Source organism: Camelina sativa, chromosome 17, assembly GCF_030686135.1.
Source record: "Camelina sativa cultivar CO46 ecotype springtype chromosome 17, ASM3068613v1".
NCBI lineage: Eukaryota > Viridiplantae > Streptophyta > Magnoliopsida > Brassicales > Brassicaceae > Camelina > Camelina sativa.
The window spans coordinates 3,092,378-3,108,398 of NC_141896.1; the positions used below are offsets into that span (position 1 = coordinate 3,092,378).

General features: G+C 38.4%; 4 protein-coding genes across 12 annotated transcripts; 1 reads left to right on the plus strand and 3 right to left on the minus strand.

Moving 5' to 3' along the window:
* The first annotated feature begins 263 nt into the window (after positions 1-263).
* On the plus strand, positions 264-6,160 carry LOC104754999 (vacuolar protein sorting-associated protein 41 homolog). 4 transcript variants are annotated; one of them, XM_010477307.3, is made up of 20 exons: positions 264-551; positions 654-931; positions 1,165-1,443; positions 1,523-1,702; positions 1,821-2,078; positions 2,172-2,304; positions 2,393-2,483; positions 2,580-2,682; positions 2,817-2,920; positions 2,991-3,084; positions 3,476-3,631; positions 3,711-3,773; positions 3,884-3,949; positions 4,061-4,261; positions 4,350-4,427; positions 4,517-4,636; positions 4,771-4,851; positions 4,958-5,043; positions 5,263-5,344; positions 5,431-6,160. In XM_010477307.3, exons 2-20 carry the CDS (start codon positions 662-664, stop codon positions 5,902-5,904), a joined length of 2,919 nt encoding a protein of 972 aa, XP_010475609.2. In that variant the 5' UTR covers positions 264-551; positions 654-661; the 3' UTR covers positions 5,905-6,160. The 4 variants fall into 4 exon arrangements, 2 of the variants coding, with proteins under 2 accessions (XP_010475609.2, XP_087350893.1); XR_015586586.1 differs by having other exon boundaries at positions 325-551; positions 3,685-3,773; XR_015586587.1 differs by having other exon boundaries at positions 545-931; positions 3,685-3,773.
* Positions 6,161-6,585: 425 nt separating this feature from the next.
* Positions 6,586-9,532, minus strand: LOC104755000 (UDP-D-apiose/UDP-D-xylose synthase 2). Its single transcript, XM_010477308.3, has 9 exons — positions 8,946-9,532; positions 8,622-8,714; positions 8,364-8,471; positions 7,842-7,956; positions 7,623-7,756; positions 7,434-7,535; positions 7,256-7,348; positions 7,036-7,171; positions 6,586-6,947 (listed from the first exon to the last, which is right to left on the minus strand). Exons 1-9 carry the CDS (start codon positions 9,492-9,494, stop codon positions 6,835-6,837), a joined length of 1,443 nt encoding a protein of 480 aa, XP_010475610.2. The 5' UTR covers positions 9,495-9,532; the 3' UTR covers positions 6,586-6,834.
* A 242-nt stretch (positions 9,533-9,774) lies between these two features.
* On the minus strand, positions 9,775-13,057 carry LOC104755001 (aspartic proteinase 36). 3 transcript variants are annotated; one of them, XR_015586588.1, is made up of 10 exons: positions 12,786-13,036; positions 12,294-12,423; positions 11,959-12,203; positions 11,548-11,775; positions 11,157-11,294; positions 10,889-10,962; positions 10,702-10,795; positions 10,293-10,359; positions 10,142-10,213; positions 9,775-10,047 (listed from the first exon to the last, which is right to left on the minus strand). XR_015586588.1 is itself a non-coding variant. In XM_087494768.1 (10 exons), exons 1-10 carry the CDS (start codon positions 13,034-13,036, stop codon positions 9,881-9,883), a joined length of 1,491 nt encoding a protein of 496 aa, XP_087350894.1. In that variant the 5' UTR covers positions 13,037-13,057; the 3' UTR covers positions 9,775-9,880. The 3 variants fall into 3 exon arrangements, 1 of the variants encoding a protein (XP_087350894.1); XR_015586589.1 differs by having other exon boundaries at positions 11,157-11,346; XM_087494768.1 differs by having other exon boundaries at positions 11,157-11,319; positions 12,786-13,057.
* A 426-nt stretch (positions 13,058-13,483) lies between these two features.
* LOC104755002 (mitochondrial ATPase complex subunit ATP10) lies at positions 13,484-15,827 on the minus strand. Of its 4 annotated transcripts, none has more exons than XM_010477310.3 (8): positions 15,544-15,827; positions 15,405-15,445; positions 15,221-15,284; positions 14,833-15,021; positions 14,524-14,595; positions 14,206-14,381; positions 13,990-14,110; positions 13,484-13,783 (listed from the first exon to the last, which is right to left on the minus strand). In XM_010477310.3, exons 1-7 carry the CDS (start codon positions 15,703-15,705, stop codon positions 13,993-13,995), a joined length of 822 nt encoding a protein of 273 aa, XP_010475612.1. In that variant the 5' UTR covers positions 15,706-15,827; the 3' UTR covers positions 13,484-13,783; positions 13,990-13,992. The 4 variants fall into 4 exon arrangements, with proteins under 4 accessions (XP_010475612.1, XP_010475613.1, XP_087350896.1 ...); XM_010477311.2 differs by having other exon boundaries at positions 15,221-15,289; positions 15,544-15,776; XM_087494770.1 differs by having other exon boundaries at positions 15,226-15,289; positions 15,544-15,769.
* Positions 15,828-16,021: the final 194 nt, after the last annotated feature.

Sequence of the window (16,021 nt, forward strand, 5' to 3'; positions counted from 1 at the left end):
ACTAGCAAAAAGTGAGAAATTTAAAGAACATGGTCATATTTATGAATACAATTGTCTACGCTAAAGAGGAAAAAAAAAAGGCAACAATAAAATAGTGAAGAAAATGAAATTTTTTTGTAACTATTTTTTTTTTAGAAAGTTAAAGAGGAAAGCTGTCTGTAATGAGGATACAAGTTTTAACACTACTAGTAATTTAGCAAAAAAAAAAAGTTTTTAACACTAGTAGTCCTCATTACAGTCTTTGAACAAATTTTAACATTCTCGAGTTTCTCTTCATGTTGCTGCTACTTGCTACTTGCTACTTGCTACGACTACACCACGTCCACGTCTCCATCTAAACTCTAAAAGAGATTTTTAAAATAAAGTAACCCGTCTCGCACACACGTGGCACCTTTTTCTTTGTCGCCTTCCAAATCATTAACTAAAAAATTCCCATTTATTTTGATGTTCTTCTGTCATCTCCAATAATTTAATTTAATTTTAATTTTAATTTTTACCGATACCAAAACCTGAATCGATTTTTTTTTTAGGATACAGAGAAGAAGAAGAAGGTAGATCTGTATTTTTTTTTCTTCTTTTTTTCTATTGAAGTCTGATTTTGATCTGATCGGAGGTATTGGGGAGGGAGGGATATATAACTAGCAATTTCCCAGGTGGTATAATGGCTTCGGTTCCGCCTGAAAACGGCGTGGACGGAGATGACGAGAGAGAGGAGGAAGAGGAGGAGGATGAAGAGGAAGAGGAAGAAGAAGCAGAAGAAAACGGAGATGAGGCTGAGGAGGAGCCACGCCTCAAGTATCAGCGGATGGGTGGCAACGTACCTTCTTTGCTTTCTAATGACGCTGCTTCCTGCATCGCTGTTGCCGCCAGGATGATCGCTCTTGGTACTCACGACGGCACCGTTCATATCCTCGATTTCCTCGGCAATCAGGCGAGTTCTCTATTTTATTTTATTCTTACAATTGATTTGATTTTGAAATTTCGAACAATTTAGGAGTTTGCGTGTCAATTTCAACATTGGAGGAGTTTTAGTGATATTCTAATGATGAGCTTAGGTTGATAGATGATGTTACGTGCATTTCGTTAGGTTATCTTTGGTTGGTGGTGGAACAGTTTTGTTAGTTTGGGGTCAGAGTTTAATTTTTTCCTTTTGCTTTTGTTCAGGTTAAAGAATTTCGTTCACACACTGCTCCGGTTAATGACCTCAACTTTGACGATGAGGGAGAGTATATCGGAAGCTGTTCAGACGATGGTTCTGTCGTTATAAACAGTCTTTTCACTGATGATGAGAAGGTGAAATTTGATTACCATCGTCCCATGAAAGCCATTGCCTTGGACCCTGATTACACTAGGAACCAATTAAAGAGGTTTGTAGCTGGTGGCTTGGCTGGTCAATTGCATATGAACTCCAACAAGTGGAAGTGGTTCAGTTCTGGAGACGAGGTTTGTGGGAATGTTGGGTATATTTCGTTCTGGAATACAACTTATTCTTTGTGAATTTGATAAGAAGCTGACTATGTAGGTGCTGCATTCTGGGGAAGGTCCTATCCATTCTGTGAAATGGAGAGGAAGTCTCATCGCCTGGGCTAATGATGTTGGTGTTAAAGTTTATGATACAGCCAAAGGTCAGCGTGTTACTTTTATTGAAAAACCGCGGGGAAGCCCCAGGCCTGAGGCTTTGCTTCCCCACTTGGTTTGGCAGGTTAGTCTGGATAACTCATCTCATCTGTTTACTTCTTTCATTTCACCCGACTAAATCCATATGGAACAGCATTGATTTGAAGGTTTTGTGTTTTTTTTTTTTTTTAATTTGTTTACAGGATGATACTATCCTTGTGATTGGTTGGGGAACATCAGTTAAAATTGCTTCCATTAAATCAGACCAGCAAAAACCTGGAACGTATAGGCAGATTCAGATGTCTAGTCTAAACCAAGTTGATATCGTTGCTTCTTTCCAAACCAGCTATTATATTTCAGGGATTGCTCCCTTTGGTGATTCTCTTGTTATTCTTGCTTATATACCCGTTGAAGGAGATGGTGAGAAGAAAGTTAGCACCACCACTACTGTATCGCGTCAGGTACTCTCTTCGTGGTGATTTTGGTGTTATAAATAGGGACATATTTTGGCATTCCTTTTGGGAAGTTGGTGAGTCTGATTCTTAGTAATGCAGGGAAATGCACAGAGACCTGAAGTACGCATTGTATCATGGAACAATGATGAACTTACAATGGATGCTCTTCCTGTACACGGCTTTGAGCATTACAAGGCGAAAGACTATTCCCTTGCTCATGCTCCTTTCCCAGGTCAGAATTTTGTTTGAAAGTAGTTTGTTTTCTAGGGGAAGGAAAGCCTACGTTTGAATACTTACTCGGAATATTGATGCGAGTGTAGGTAGTAGCTATGCTGGGGGACAGTGGGCAGCTGGTGATGAACCAATATACTATATTGTTTCTCCGAAGGATGTTGTGATTGCCAAACCCAGGTAGATTTTTGTGGTCACTGTTTCTTTTGTCCTTGTTATTCTAAAGCTTTGTAGATGAACCTTGCGCTCACTAATTTATGATTTTTTTCTTGTTAGGGATGCTGAAGATCACATTAACTGGCTGTTGCAACATGGATTCCACGAGAAAGCCCTAGCAGCTGTTGAGGCTGGTGAAGGACGAACCGAACTTGTTGATAAGGTACTAGTGATTAAACCGTATATTTGTCTTGCAATATGCTTCATACTCTTGCTCTCCACTTTTCTCAGCTTGTAAGTTCTCATTTTTTTTCTGGTGTTGGCAACTTTTAATTCTAACACAAGCGATTTATCTAGGTGGGAGCTGGGTATCTTGATCATCTGATTGTCGAAAGAAAATATGCTGAAGCAGCATCTTTATGTCCCAAATTGTTAAGAGGATCTGCTTCAGCCTGGGAGAGGTTTGAACATATTATTATCTTTTACCCGCTAAGTGTTTATACTTATCTAAAGTCGTGTTTCTCTTTTCAGGTGGGTTTTCCATTTTGCTCAACTACGCCAGCTACCTGTTCTTGTTCCATATATGCCTACGGATAACCCAAGGCTTAAGGATACGGTGTATGAGGTTTGTATATATCAACAATTTTGTACAGATAGAACTTTTTTCGTCTTATCCCTTTGCAGTTGTCTATATCCCTCTATCCATGTGATATAGTAAAAAACCAATAGAAGAAAATAGGATAGTTTTACCTAGAAAAACCCAAGGGATACATGATTCCCCATAAGAGTGTTTGTTTGCATATCATAACAGTGTGGTTTCCTTCAAATGAAAACAAACCCTTGAGGCATAAAACCAAATGCAAACAAAAAACAAAAATAAAAACTGTCTGCTTTGGCGTTTGGTTTACCCTATAAAAATATACTAGTCAAATAACTTTCACTTGTAAAAGCAAACTTATGTTTGAAAAAAATTGAGGCATAAGATTTATTTTGAAGTTTATTTTTTGATGATGCAGGTTGCTCTAGTTGCACTGGCAACCAACCCTTCATACCACAAGGAGCTTTTGTCAGCTGTTAAATCGTGGCCACGTTCAGTATATTCTGCTTTGACTGTTATCTCGGCAATAGAGCCTCAGCTGAACACATCTTCAATGACCGATGCCCTCAAAGAGGTCAGCATTGTCTGTCTTGTTAAACTGATGTTTATTAACATTTACGAGTTTAGGGTTGTTTTATTGTTTCATGTATCAGGCGCTGGCAGAGCTGTATGTAATTGATGGACAGTATCAGAAGGCCTTCTTGCTATATGCTGATGTACGTGTGTACTAAGAAAGTATCTGTAAAAGTATTTACCCCTGATCTTGTTCAGGCCTTCTTCCGTCTCTAGTCAGCTAAAATTTCCTTTTCCTTTTTTTTTTTCTCAGCTTCTCAAACCAGAAGTATTTGATTTCATTGAGAAATACAGCTTGCATGAGGCAATTCGCGGAAAGGTATACAAGGAAATTTTCCCTCAGTTTAAGACTTCTGACACTATGTCGTGGAACTTTCATAATTGTGTCACACAGACCTGTGAACTTTGTTTCCCTTATCTACTTGTGTAGGTGGTCCAGTTAATGTTGCTTGATTGCAAGCGTGCCACTGTCTTATTTATCCAAAACAGGGATTTGATTCCTCCATCTGAAGTTGTCCGACAACTTTTGAAAGCTGGCAAAAAATGTGATTCAAGATATTACCTGTACTTATATCTGCATGCATTATTTGAAGTCAGTCATGATACTGGGAAGGATTTTCATGATATGCAGGTATGCGTAGTTAACTTAGTATATAGAATGATTTTCCTTTCTCTTTCTCTTTTGCTTAAATATTTTCTGAAAATCATACATGCTGCAGGTAGAACTATATGCAGAATACGATACTAAGATGCTGCTTCCATTCCTACGTAGCAGTCAACATTACAAGTTAGAAAAGGTAGTCAACATTAATATTACAAGCTAGACAGCTTACCGAACTATCTCTGGGTTATGTCATTGTGAACTTGATCGATTGCAACATCTCAGGCATATGAACTTTGTGTTAAGAAAGATTTTTTAAAAGAGCAAGTGTTTGTCCTGGGGAGGATGGGAAATGCAAAACAAGCTCTTGCAGTCATCATAAATAAACTGGGGGATATAGAAGAGGTAATTATCGAAATACTCTGTTCAGTACGTAGCTGTCTTCTTTCCACAATCCTTGTACTCACTAATTGATGTCTTTCTGACTGGGTATATATAGAAAACAAGCTATGGTATTAAATTTGATCGATCTTCTGCAGGCTGTGGAATTTGTGTCCATGCAGCACGATGATGATCTATGGGAAGAGCTGATTAAACAATGTCTAAACAAGCCCGAGATGGTAAAAATTGTATAAGCGAATCATATCGCTACATATACTGGCCTTGATTCTGGGAATCATTGTTGTATTGTTTCTTTAATCCTCTGTTTTTTGCCACAAATTTTAGGTGGGCTTGTTGTTGGAGCACACGGTTGGCAACCTCGATCCTCTTTACATTGTAAATATGGTCCCAAATGGCTTGGAAATACCTCGGTTAGTTTTAACTGTTACCCCGCATTAGTGTTACTCTAGTTATTGAGTTCGTTTAATCACATGTTCTTGCTTAAGTAAACATGGTCCCTCTTCTTTCTGATGCCAAACCTTTCGTTTACCCAAAGCCATGTGCGCACACAAAGCACTGGCAAAATCATTATGATTTCTGATCACTATTTGCAAAAATAATGTTCTCCTCATTGTTTCTTCTGCTTTCAGATTAAGGGATCGATTGGTCAAAATTGTAACAGATTACAGAACTGAAACATCTCTTAGACACGGTTGCAATGATATTCTCAAGGTACAAATTTAGTGTCACCAATGTTCCTCTAATCATATATATCTGGAATAGACGCCAGGGAATTTGACATCGTTGTTGTTATACAGACGGATATTGTTAATCTTCTGCTCAAGTGCTTCAACGAGGCTAGGCGCGGGGTCTGCCTAAGCAACGAAGAAGACGATTCCCGTGCTAAGAGAGAAGACAATAATCGCTCATTCTCGCAGAGAACGGTAGTAGATAAATCTTTGAGCATAAAGATGACAGAGGTAAAGTCGAGGACAAGGGGGGATACACGATGTTGTATGTGCTTCGACCCGGTCTCGATAAGAGGGGACACCGTGGTGGTCTTCTTCTGCTGCCATGCTTACCACATGACGTGCCTCATGGATGCTGCATTCAGCAGCAGCAATAACAAGACAACCAAAGGTTCGTCTGGGTATGAATACAGCTACGGTGTGGATGAAGAGGAAGAAGATGAGGAAGAAAATGAAGATGAAGATGATGATGGAGACAGACCTGGGCGGTCGCGTTTACGGTGCATATTGTGCACTACTGCCGCCGCTGAGTCCGCTCGGTAGCGACCCCTTTTGTGCATGTGTTTGTGAAGTATTTTTGGTGTGCTTTGAAATTTTTTTTTACTTTTCTAAAGAAGAAAATGTTCATTGTTTGTTCTGTAGTCTAAATTATAGCAAAGAAAAAGAGAAAGGCGAGAGATAAGAAAACATATGATGATGATATGTATGCCAGAATTTGTGCCTCTGTATTATTTCCTGATGAGTGACAAAGTGTTACGATTGAACAGTTTTTACAGAAATGCCAAGTTTGTTTCTTCTCTTTCTCTTTACGTTGAGTCTCTAAATTATGTTATTTCCAAGATAACGCTTTAGCTCGTTTAGTCCATACCGGCAATGGTACTTTTCATTTTTGATTTTTTTGTTTACTCGTTATTCTTGTTGTTCGTCGTTTCGCCGAGTAATATACATATGTATATCTGTTCAGAATCAATCTCTCTCATTCTTTGACCATGTCATCTTGTTATTGTTTTGGTCGGCGATCATTTGTTTCTCTGGTTCTTTTTAATTTGCATGATAGCTACTTCACCATCCTACTATTACGTGAACACTTTTTTTTTGACATAGATTGTGAAACCAATTTATTTAATAGTTTGAGAGGCATTCCCATATAAGGTATAGATTCACAGCAACACAAGCAAAAGCCAAACTCGCTCATTCCAACCAGACAAATACAGAAACAAAGCGTGGACAAACCATTCCCTTTTTAGTTACTGAGAAATACAAGATATAAAAAAGCTTCAACAACGAATTTAAAAACATTAACAGTAATACTATATAACAACGAAAACGTAAACTAGAATCAAACACAGTGACATATCATTTGCTTAGAATGGCCTAAAATAAGGGAAGAAAAGGTTTCTGTTCGGTGAAGAAAAAAAAAAATGAAATAGTAGACACCATATGATTTCGAAGTGTTTATAGGAAAGATGACCTCTAAGATGCGACTGGTTTTGAAGTGGCCTTCTTAATGGCTTCTGCATAGGTTGTGTGCTGGTAAGTTAAGGTTGACTCAAGTAAGTCCCAAAGTGACGTCTTCGGGTTCCATCCTAATTATTTGTCCACACCAAGTATTAGTTAGAAAACAATTGGTTATGTTAAAAGAGACAAAAGCAAACAGGATAAAGAGGAAATTACCAAGTTGACGGTTGATGATAGTCATGTCTGGGATCCTCTTGTCGCTGTCGTCATAACCTTCTCCATAAAATTCTTTGGAGCTCACGTCTATGGTTGGACTCTCGATAGCTGTCTCTCCACTCACTTTTGCGTAGACCTGTCATTTTGCAACATTTGAGTGTGCCGCTATAGTATTATTGAAAATCAATTAAGAGTCATCTCCGTGACCAATTTTTCTCACCTCAGTCATCATTTCAGCAAGTTGTCTTACTGTCACTTCATTGTTTGGGTTGCCTACATTGAAGATATGCCCATTGGCTCTCTCTGGGTTTTCCTGTTAAAATTCCCGCAAGCAAATTCAGATGCAACTTCTTTGGTTAGCACTACAACTAACGAAATCGGCAATGAATGAAACTCACAATCATTAAAAGGACAGCTTCAATAGCATCTTTGATGTAGATGAAGGTTCTCTGTGATTCTCCACCATCCACAAGCTTCAGAGGTTCCCTTCGTAGAAGATTCTGAAAATACCCCAAAGTGTTTTATCAAAAAAAAAAGCTGCAACCACAAAAATAACTCTGGTTCTTGGAATGAGTCTGTATACTTACGTTACTGAAGCACGCTAGGACCCGAGGGACACCCTCGCTAGGACCATCAATGCCGGGGATGAAATCCATCCTAGGTCCAATCCAGTTAAACGGTCTTACAATGGTGAACTCGAGTCCGTTCTCAGCACCCTCAGCTGAAACCACAAACAAGTAAAGTGAGAATGGTTTTTTGTGTCTAGATAAATCTAATTTTCTTATCATGTTAACAAAACTGCATACCGTAGACAAGTCTTTCAATCAGTTGCTTAGCACAAGCATATGACCACCTCTGCTTCTCAATAGAACCAAATATGCAAGGGGATACATCTTCTTTGAGTACATAAAATTCAGGATCCTGTAGAAAACGAGAATCATTTGTGAGAATTGAATAGATAACAGATACAAAGACAAAAGCAGTAAAAAAAACCAAATACTAACTAAGTTTTAACTTAACATAAGAAAGCTAAGCAAACAAATATACAAAGATTCTCAGGAAGTAGTAGTTGGGGATTACAGCCATACTCAGGTAATTGCAATAAAATACTACATTTTCTCGAACATAAGTAAAGTTGATAGTGACAGGCTAAGAACAAGTTTACTTTAAAGTCTCTATCTCAGAAAACGATGTCTTAACAACAATAGAATATAAAATATCTGTATCCATCTTAAGCGAGTGTGCCAATGTACAAAAAAATAAACACAGTTTCCTGATCCAGTAGACAATGACATGATCATCAGAGTGGGTAGGAGAAAAAGCCTGACCTGACGAAGAGGATGGTCCTTGGGAAGAAAGCTTCCTATAGTTTTTCCATAAACTTCACAAGTGGAAAAGTGAATCAGACGCTTCTTGTTCTCTGAGCAGTACTTAACCTACATGCCCAAAACCAATGGATCACTCAAATAATGTCACAAACTAATATTCCTCAAACTTACAAAATTGCTCCACTAAACCCCAAAAAAAAAAAAAAAAAAAAAGAGAGAGACAAACGAACGAAGAACACCAAAGAATTAAAAACATACCACCGGGAGAGCATCGATGAAATTGCTGTAGATAGTGTCAAGAGGACGGGTATTGTAATCAGCTGGAGTACAGATCGCAGCCAGATTAATCGTCTGCAAAGCAAAACAACAGAGATTAACGAAGACACATTCACAATTCAAAACTCAATTTCACATAACAGATCAGATCTGAGCCTGTAATCACCAAAATCAGCAAACGCACTAACAACAACTTGGAAAATTCCCAACAGATTCCTAAATATACTGCATAACTTGCTAAAGAAGAGCTTCACATTCACATTCACATGCACATACATTAAAACTGAGAATAGAGGAAACAATTACCAGATCTGCCATCTTGATGAGTCCTTCGAGTCTAGAATCATGCTTAATGTTGATACGATGAAACTGGATCCGGCCAGCCCATTGAACGGTATCAGGCTCAAGCAAGTGCTTGATCTTATCATTGTAAACATCAAGCGCAAGCACGTTGTGAGGAGTCTCCGTCATAAGCTTCTCGCATAGATGAGAGCCGATGAATCCTCCAGCGCCGATCATGCATATCGTTAACGGCTTAATCGGCTTACCGTCCAGATCCAATCTACCTGCTCCGTTCGCCATAATTTTTTTTTTTTCTTCTGTCGGTGAAGACAAAAAAAAAAAACGCGTGATCTCTCTCTCTCTCTCGTTCACGGTACAGAGATAACAATGGATGGAAGAGAGATTTGTGGGGATGGGAGAAAAAAAGAAGGAAACGAGAGATTGATATTTAAAGGGACATGTGGGGGAGTGAGCGACTCTGAGTGTTATTATTATAAGTAATACCTTCACCGACTGTACATTAGACCTATACTCGCCCCTCCACGTGAAATTAATGTTCTCGTTATGTGTCATATTCTTTCTTCCACTCTCAATTATTATCAATCTGATTGTTCACGTGACTATCATATTTTAAAAACTTTAGCTAAATTATTGACTTGTGAATGTGGAACTTTGGTTACATCATTTTTGGGTGAGTATGTGTTTGTTGCTTTACACCGACACGTAATATTGTACCCCGGACAAGTGTTTTCATATTCGTCGTCTTGTTTGATTGGTGCTTATCCGTCGGTGGCCAAAAGCAAAAAGTCAAGAAAAACAAAGGGAAACAAGAGAGAAGTGGTGGGTGGTGTGGTGGTAGTAAGTAAGAATTAAATTAGTGATACATCTGTGATTAAGTTACAGTAATATAAGAATACAAAAGTCCAACCACAGTGGATTGATGTGAATGCTAGTCGAAGCTACAAGAAGCGAGCAAAAAGATGGACAAGTAATGTTACTACTACTTGTAACAGGTGATACCTTCTTCTTTTTATACTCTCCGAACCGTTCTCTCTCCACTGTCCAGTGTTTATAACGTCTTTGCTTCGTCCTCCTCTTGACGCTGAAACGTTTACCTCCAGAGAACCTGTAATGCAATTTTCATTATCTGCAATCTGCATCATACTCAAATGTACGTTGATTGCTTGCCATAATATTAGAAAACAGTCAAACACACTCACAGTCGTATTCTGACCATCCAATCCTTTGGTGAACTAGATCGTAGACCACCACTTTGTCCTTAAGAACCAAATCTGCAAAGAAATCCACCATTTAGAAAATAGTTGCACTGTTTCAATTTCACTTGATACAAATAATAATTCGAGTCGTTACCGCCAAGAATTGTTATGCGGCGATGCGACATTCTCTGGAAACCAATGCACCATACTGAACTTCCTGACTGATGATGGCAAAACAAAACACATCAAGTTTTTATTGGCACTAATAAATAATGTTTTAGCCAAGGGTTGAGATTAAATACAAGAGAACTATCTATAGATCAAGTTTTTCTTGGCACTAATGTTTAGCAAGTGCTTGATCTTATCACTGTAGACATCCGTATAAACCCAGCCCTCACTAACCTCTCTCTCAAAAACTCCTAACAGCTCCAATTTGCTAGATTTAGTCTTAGGCTCTATACAGTAGACCTATACTAAGAGTTGAACAGCTAAAAAATTTCAAAGCTTATCATTGACACACTAGAAGTCAACAGATGAAGTAGCGTAAGTGCATGAATGCTTACACTAGAAAAAATCTGAAGATACCCACGCGGTCTTAAGACCATTGATGCACCACCAGCAAAGCTCAAACTAACTTCGGGAAAGACATCAACGTCACTGTATAATAGATTCAAATCTTTTTAGCACCACTTAAGCATGAGAGATAACGGCTTTTTATATATACATAAATACACATGAGAGGAACTTTACCCAGCTGTGATATCAAAGCACTGGTAACTCTCATAGGTAATGGGACGCCCGTATTGCGAAACAGCATTTGCAATCTGCAGGTTGGACAGTTTATAAATCTTCTTTCTTTTAAGGTACAAATTACAATAACATATATCGTCGAAATTGGAATGTAATCTCATCTTTTAAAATATAACACTTGAGGACAGATACTTCAACAATGGCAAAAACTAGACAGAATATGGCAAATAACGGTTTGATGATTGGAAAACCTAAAAAAAAGACTCACAGCTTGGATAAATGGACTATAAGCTTCGTCTGGAAGATAAGCAAGAGTCGTCCCTGTATCAATTATCGTCCCATCCCCAGTGGCTATTGTGAATACAGATGGATCAATCGGTAAGACCTGACCGTTCACAGCAATGCTCTGCAGGTTCACATTATAATGTGGCCTGAAATTTGTTTGCAGTATATATTATCTGAATCAAGACGTGGGTTTATATATTTTAGTTTTCCTATCCCAAGATAAACAAGCTACATTTTCTTTCCATAGGGGCAGATGCAAAATGTCTATTTCTCTGATTCATCGTGATGTTAAGTACCCACAAGGTTTATAAGGTGCTTTTATTTACGTAAGATGATACAAGTTGAAGTGTATAATAGAAAGATTAAGAACTCACTGTGATGGAACAAGGGGGGTATAGACAGTATCTGGCCTCTTAATTTGACCTAAAACCATTATACCTCCACCGCTTTTATCTCCCTTGAGACAGTGAGAGAATACTCGTGGTGCAAGTCCTTGCACAGCAAGCTGTGAAATTACAGATAAGCTCCCTTGTCCTAACCCAAAGATGCCATCTACTGCTCTCCTCGGCCTCTGTAAATCTCCAGTTTGTAAGTTGCTACACCTGTTAGCCAATATTGAAGACAAGCATCACATATTTTGAAAGTTGAACAAGTACAGAAAAGATTATTTGGAAGTTAGATCACATTAAAGACCAAGTGTGGTTAATGCACCCATATTCTCTAAGGAAATCAACATTATTGAAAGGAGATTTAAAAAGCACACAGTTCTTTTGCTGGTAGTTTACCCGAAGACAAAGGGAGCCGAGGAATTGATAGCCAATGTACTGGTGATAACAGTATCAAAGGACATGAAATCTGAGATGTAGTAACCAGAAGTGCCACTTCCATCACCATACTTGAACGAATAGGAACAAAGATTGTTGGGAGCACAGCCCGATTCTGTCTGGAAATTTGAGTAACATCTCCTGTCTGAACATGAAACTAACGAAGCCGAGGATGAAATTCCAGGATCGAAGAAACTTAGCTGAATCTGGAAAGAGAGGCAAAACAAATAATCAGAAAGATTAAGACAAAGGGTATGGGTTAGAATGCTAGAAAGGAAAGTTACAAAGAGTTATACTTGTAGTTCACTGGTCTTGGGGCAGCCGTTGCAAGAAGTGCAGCTAACCCATAAAACATCACTTCCAGTGTCAATTTGAACATTAAATTCTCTCGGAGGTGTCCCAAGTTTAACCTTTGTATAGTAAAGCCTGTCATGAAAGGGAAATATGACAACAAGATTCTAAAATAGGAATGTACAAGAGTCAAAAAAGACAGAGTCAAAGTTATTTCTATTCCAAATTGAACACATATCCTAGAAAGTTGCTAAATTAGATTCAGAAACGCTCTGTCTTGTCTTCACAAGCCAATAAGCAAAGTTTATATATTTATAATTCCATTTGATTAAACCAAGTTTGATGAAGAATGTGTATAAATCTTGAAACAGAATCGAATCTCATTACTCCAGCCTACCCGGTTTCGAAAAAAAATGATTTTTATCTTTGGAAACAAAAAAAAATAAAAAAATAAAATCGAAAATTGGAATCAAAAAAGTGTGTAACAACAGTAGTACCCAACGAGAAACGGATCGGAGGCTCCATCAACCGGGAAATTAACAACGCCGCCGACGGGAGACTGCAATAACCTTCCATGGCGAGCTGAATCAAAAGCCCTGAGCTCATTTAGACCAAGTTCGTGGTTCGGTGGTATCAATCTCTCCAGCTTCAGAACCGCGTCGGAGCCGCCGCATACTACCATGGTTGCGGCAGCTTGTAAAAGTACCGTAGCGATGATGATTACTCCAGCAGGAGTATCCACCGCCATTGCTCGAGTTCGAAACTTTGTCTTCCTGAAGAGAGAGAGAGAAAGCCGCCAATTGAAACGTTCTGATATATTCTGATGACAGTTCTAAAGTTTTTCACATTTTGGTGATTAATTTAATTAAACATGGAATGAAGCTTTCCATAAATTATCCTTTTGGCGTGTTTTACAATTTGGCATTTTTGGTAATTATTTTTCAAGTTCAATTTCTAATAATGGTTATTGGATAAAAAAAATGGTGACTATTAATTATTACAGTTACAAGATTGACTGATGTAATTAATGTGTCAATGCTCTCAACCTACATATGACGCATCTAAGTACGGATGTAGTAACTTTTATTTTCCGTTGACTGACCATTGACTTCACCACCTCACTCCGAAGTCTACGACAACGGCTTTGTTTCTAACCAAATTAAGTGAACTTCTCTACGAAGAACTAGATGTTTGGTTTTGTTTGGTTTCCAGTTAACTCCGGTTACATAAGAAACAAAATTTGGGTCATGTAATTCTCATATGGGTACAATATGCAAATGTCTAAAAAGGGAGACAAGTGAAGAGTGAGTATGACCTCTATTGCTTCGAAAGTGCCGATAACACCAATCGAATCAAACTGAAAAGAAAAACGAAAGATAGGAGATACTTTATTGTCTTCCCGTGTGCCCTTCTGAGAATTAATTCTTCGACATCCTTCATACGAGTAAAGGAGGAGCACTAGTCTTTTGAGATGGTCTCCGGTTTAAGCAGCAATCTAGACATGTCATAGAAACAAAGAAGACCCTTGGGTGTTATATTTTCATACGCGAAACTATATCAGGAGGGTGCTTCAAAGAAACTTTTGTAACTCTCCACTATGAAACATACCAGGCAAAGCTGTAATATTTTATACACTAAGCTGTAATATTGGTAGTCTTATGATTCAAATGGTTTAAGAGAGAGAGAGAGCAGTTTGGTTACCTCTCATTTATCTTCCAAGAGAAGTGAGGTGCAAGAGAGAAGCTGGGACACTTCCTCTGGAGTCGCCGTTCCAAAACCTTGCCATCTTATTCTCCCCGATTTGTCGAGTAGGATAATATACCTGAGACAGACAAGTGTGTGCAACAGAGATATCAGAAATGTTACATAAATTCTATGCATTCTTTACTTGATGAGGTGGAGGGAGATTTGCTGTACCCAGTGAGAAGGTTCAAAACTTTGATTTGTTTACGGAAGTGATAATGGTCCCCAAATGCGTAAACAGCCTGCCTCTTGAGGACATTTTTCTCGCTGTTGTTAGGTTTTTGCAAGACCCGGAGAAGTAGTTTTTTTATCGGGGGAAAGCCCAGGAGCCATTTGTCTATAAATGATACCTATAATACAAGGGAACAAGTTTTCCTAAAGAATGAGAGAAAAAAATAGCAGCCAAACAAAAAAAAATGCCAAACAAAAAAAAGCACTTGTGCAGGTTTTAAAATCTGATCTACATGTGACAAAACAATTCAGGATCAGTACCTCAAACAACTGAAGATCTTCCCTGTTGCCGAACGATTCAAGAAATGGTTTGCTCCACGAGCTGATCATTTCCTGTCAGATAAAGCAACGACAACCCAGTAGCAACAATAAGACAAACTGTATATATAAGGTCATACTTATCAACAAGTGCTTCATTACTTAAGAAAACTGTATCATGCAACAATCGTTTACTACTCTTAACAAGCAACACACCAGTCAATGCTACAGCACTCTTCAAAAAGGTTAACCAAACACTTTATTTTGGTTCCTTTGAAGTATTTAACGAAAACAAGGTGGAATTTTCTGTACCTGAGAGCTTGCTCTGAAAGACAGGCACACCAATGAAACTTTTGGAACAGCCAAATCCTCTGTGTTAACCTCATTGCTGTTGGGAGTAACAGGCAACGTCAGGCTTTCTCCATTAGAGAAAGTCACTGCTAATGCCGGAAATTTCATGGCTGAAACAGCAGGAATTAGAGTCTTATCTGCAGCTGCTATCTGCAAAAAAAAAAAACAAACACCAGTTGAGAGTTGAGGAACTTCATAAAGCCAATATAAAGGTCCTTACAAGCTACAGTCTCTAAATCAAGCATTAAAACTAAACACAGAATCTGGGATATTTGATTGTGGCTCCTAAGTCCTACAAAAGTACCAATATAAGAAAACAGATAGAAAGAAGTAGCATCATTAGTTATACCTTACCGCCATGATCCTTGAATTCTTTCATATCAGCAAAGTATCCCCGATTCATCTCATCATTACTGCCCTAAACCACACCATACTCCACTAATTAACTTCTCATTGAGACAATATATATCTCCACAAGTGCTAGACTTCAATCGAATCTAATCGAATTGAATCTAAGTAAAGGGAAAGCTTACAGTCTAGCACGTTCATCCTCAATTGCTTTCTTGTTCCCAAACTGGCCAAATCCAAAAAAAATACACAGCATCGATAGATAATAGTCACCGTTACTTCCGATAAAGCGAAATTGAAAAATTCCTGAGTAATGAATGATACCTTGTAAAAATCGAGGAAAGAGCGGGTGGTTGATTGAAGAGCTGGCATTTGCGAAGGGAGAGAGTCATAGCGAGTGGAGATGAAGAGTCCTTGATGCTGGTTTCGATAAAAGAGAGCAGACACTGATCTATGCTTCAGGAACCGATTCAAAGTCGTCGCCATTTTTTCTACTAGAGCTTAAACCCTATTTGGTTCGTTGTTTAAGCAGCAGCTACAAGAAGAAACTGAGTTGTGAAAAAAAAAAAAGTCTTTGCTTGTTTCAGGCAAACCGAACCAACACGCTTGAAATTGAAAACCAGCTTGTAATCTTAAACCAAATAATTTTGTTGGATAAGCCGGTCGAACCGTGATTTCAATCCGGTTTAGCCGTGTTCCCAACTTTGGGATTTCGTTCGTATTATCTAGGTACATATCCAAGATTCAAATGTTCATATTCCAAATCTGAATTGATTATTGTGTGATTTATCAATTCCAGATA

Bases quoted from the DNA above. Each gene is read 5' to 3' on its own strand.
- LOC104754999 (XM_010477307.3), top strand. From the start codon at position 662: ATGGCTTCGGTTCCGCCTGAAAACGGCGTGGACGGAGATGACGAGAGA. The intron at 2,305-2,392 runs GTCAGAATTTTG...ATGCGAGTGTAG, and splicing joins TGCTCATGCTCCTTTCCCAG to GTAGTAGCTATGCTGGGGGA. The intron at 4,428-4,516 runs GTAGTCAACATT...GCAACATCTCAG, and splicing joins AACATTACAAGTTAGAAAAG to GCATATGAACTTTGTGTTAA.
- LOC104755000 (XM_010477308.3), bottom strand. From the start codon at position 9,494: ATGACACATAACGAGAACATTAATTTCACGTGGAGGGGCGAGTATAGG. The intron at 7,757-7,841 runs GTATGCAGTTTT...TTGTGGTTTCAG, and splicing joins GATTGAAAGACTTGTCTACG to CTGAGGGTGCTGAGAACGGA. The intron at 6,948-7,035 runs GTAATTTCCTCT...ACAAATAATTAG, and splicing joins TATCATCAACCGTCAACTTG to GATGGAACCCGAAGACGTCA.
- LOC104755001 (XM_087494768.1), bottom strand. From the start codon at position 13,036: ATGGCGGTGGATACTCCTGCTGGAGTAATCATCATCGCTACGGTACTT. The intron at 11,776-11,958 runs GTAAACTACCAG...ATTGGCTAACAG, and splicing joins TCGGCTCCCTTTGTCTTCGG to GTGTAGCAACTTACAAACTG. The intron at 10,963-11,156 runs GTGAGTCTTTTT...TCCAACCTGCAG, and splicing joins ATAGTCCATTTATCCAAGCT to ATTGCAAATGCTGTTTCGCA.
- LOC104755002 (XM_010477310.3), bottom strand. From the start codon at position 15,705: ATGGCGACGACTTTGAATCGGTTCCTGAAGCATAGATCAGTGTCTGCT. The intron at 15,022-15,220 runs GTATAACTAATG...TTTTTTTTGCAG, and splicing joins TCAAGGATCATGGCGGTAAG to ATAGCAGCTGCAGATAAGAC. The intron at 14,111-14,205 runs GTACAGCAAATC...TGTCTGTCTCAG, and splicing joins GTTTTGAACCTTCTCACTGG to GTATATTATCCTACTCGACA.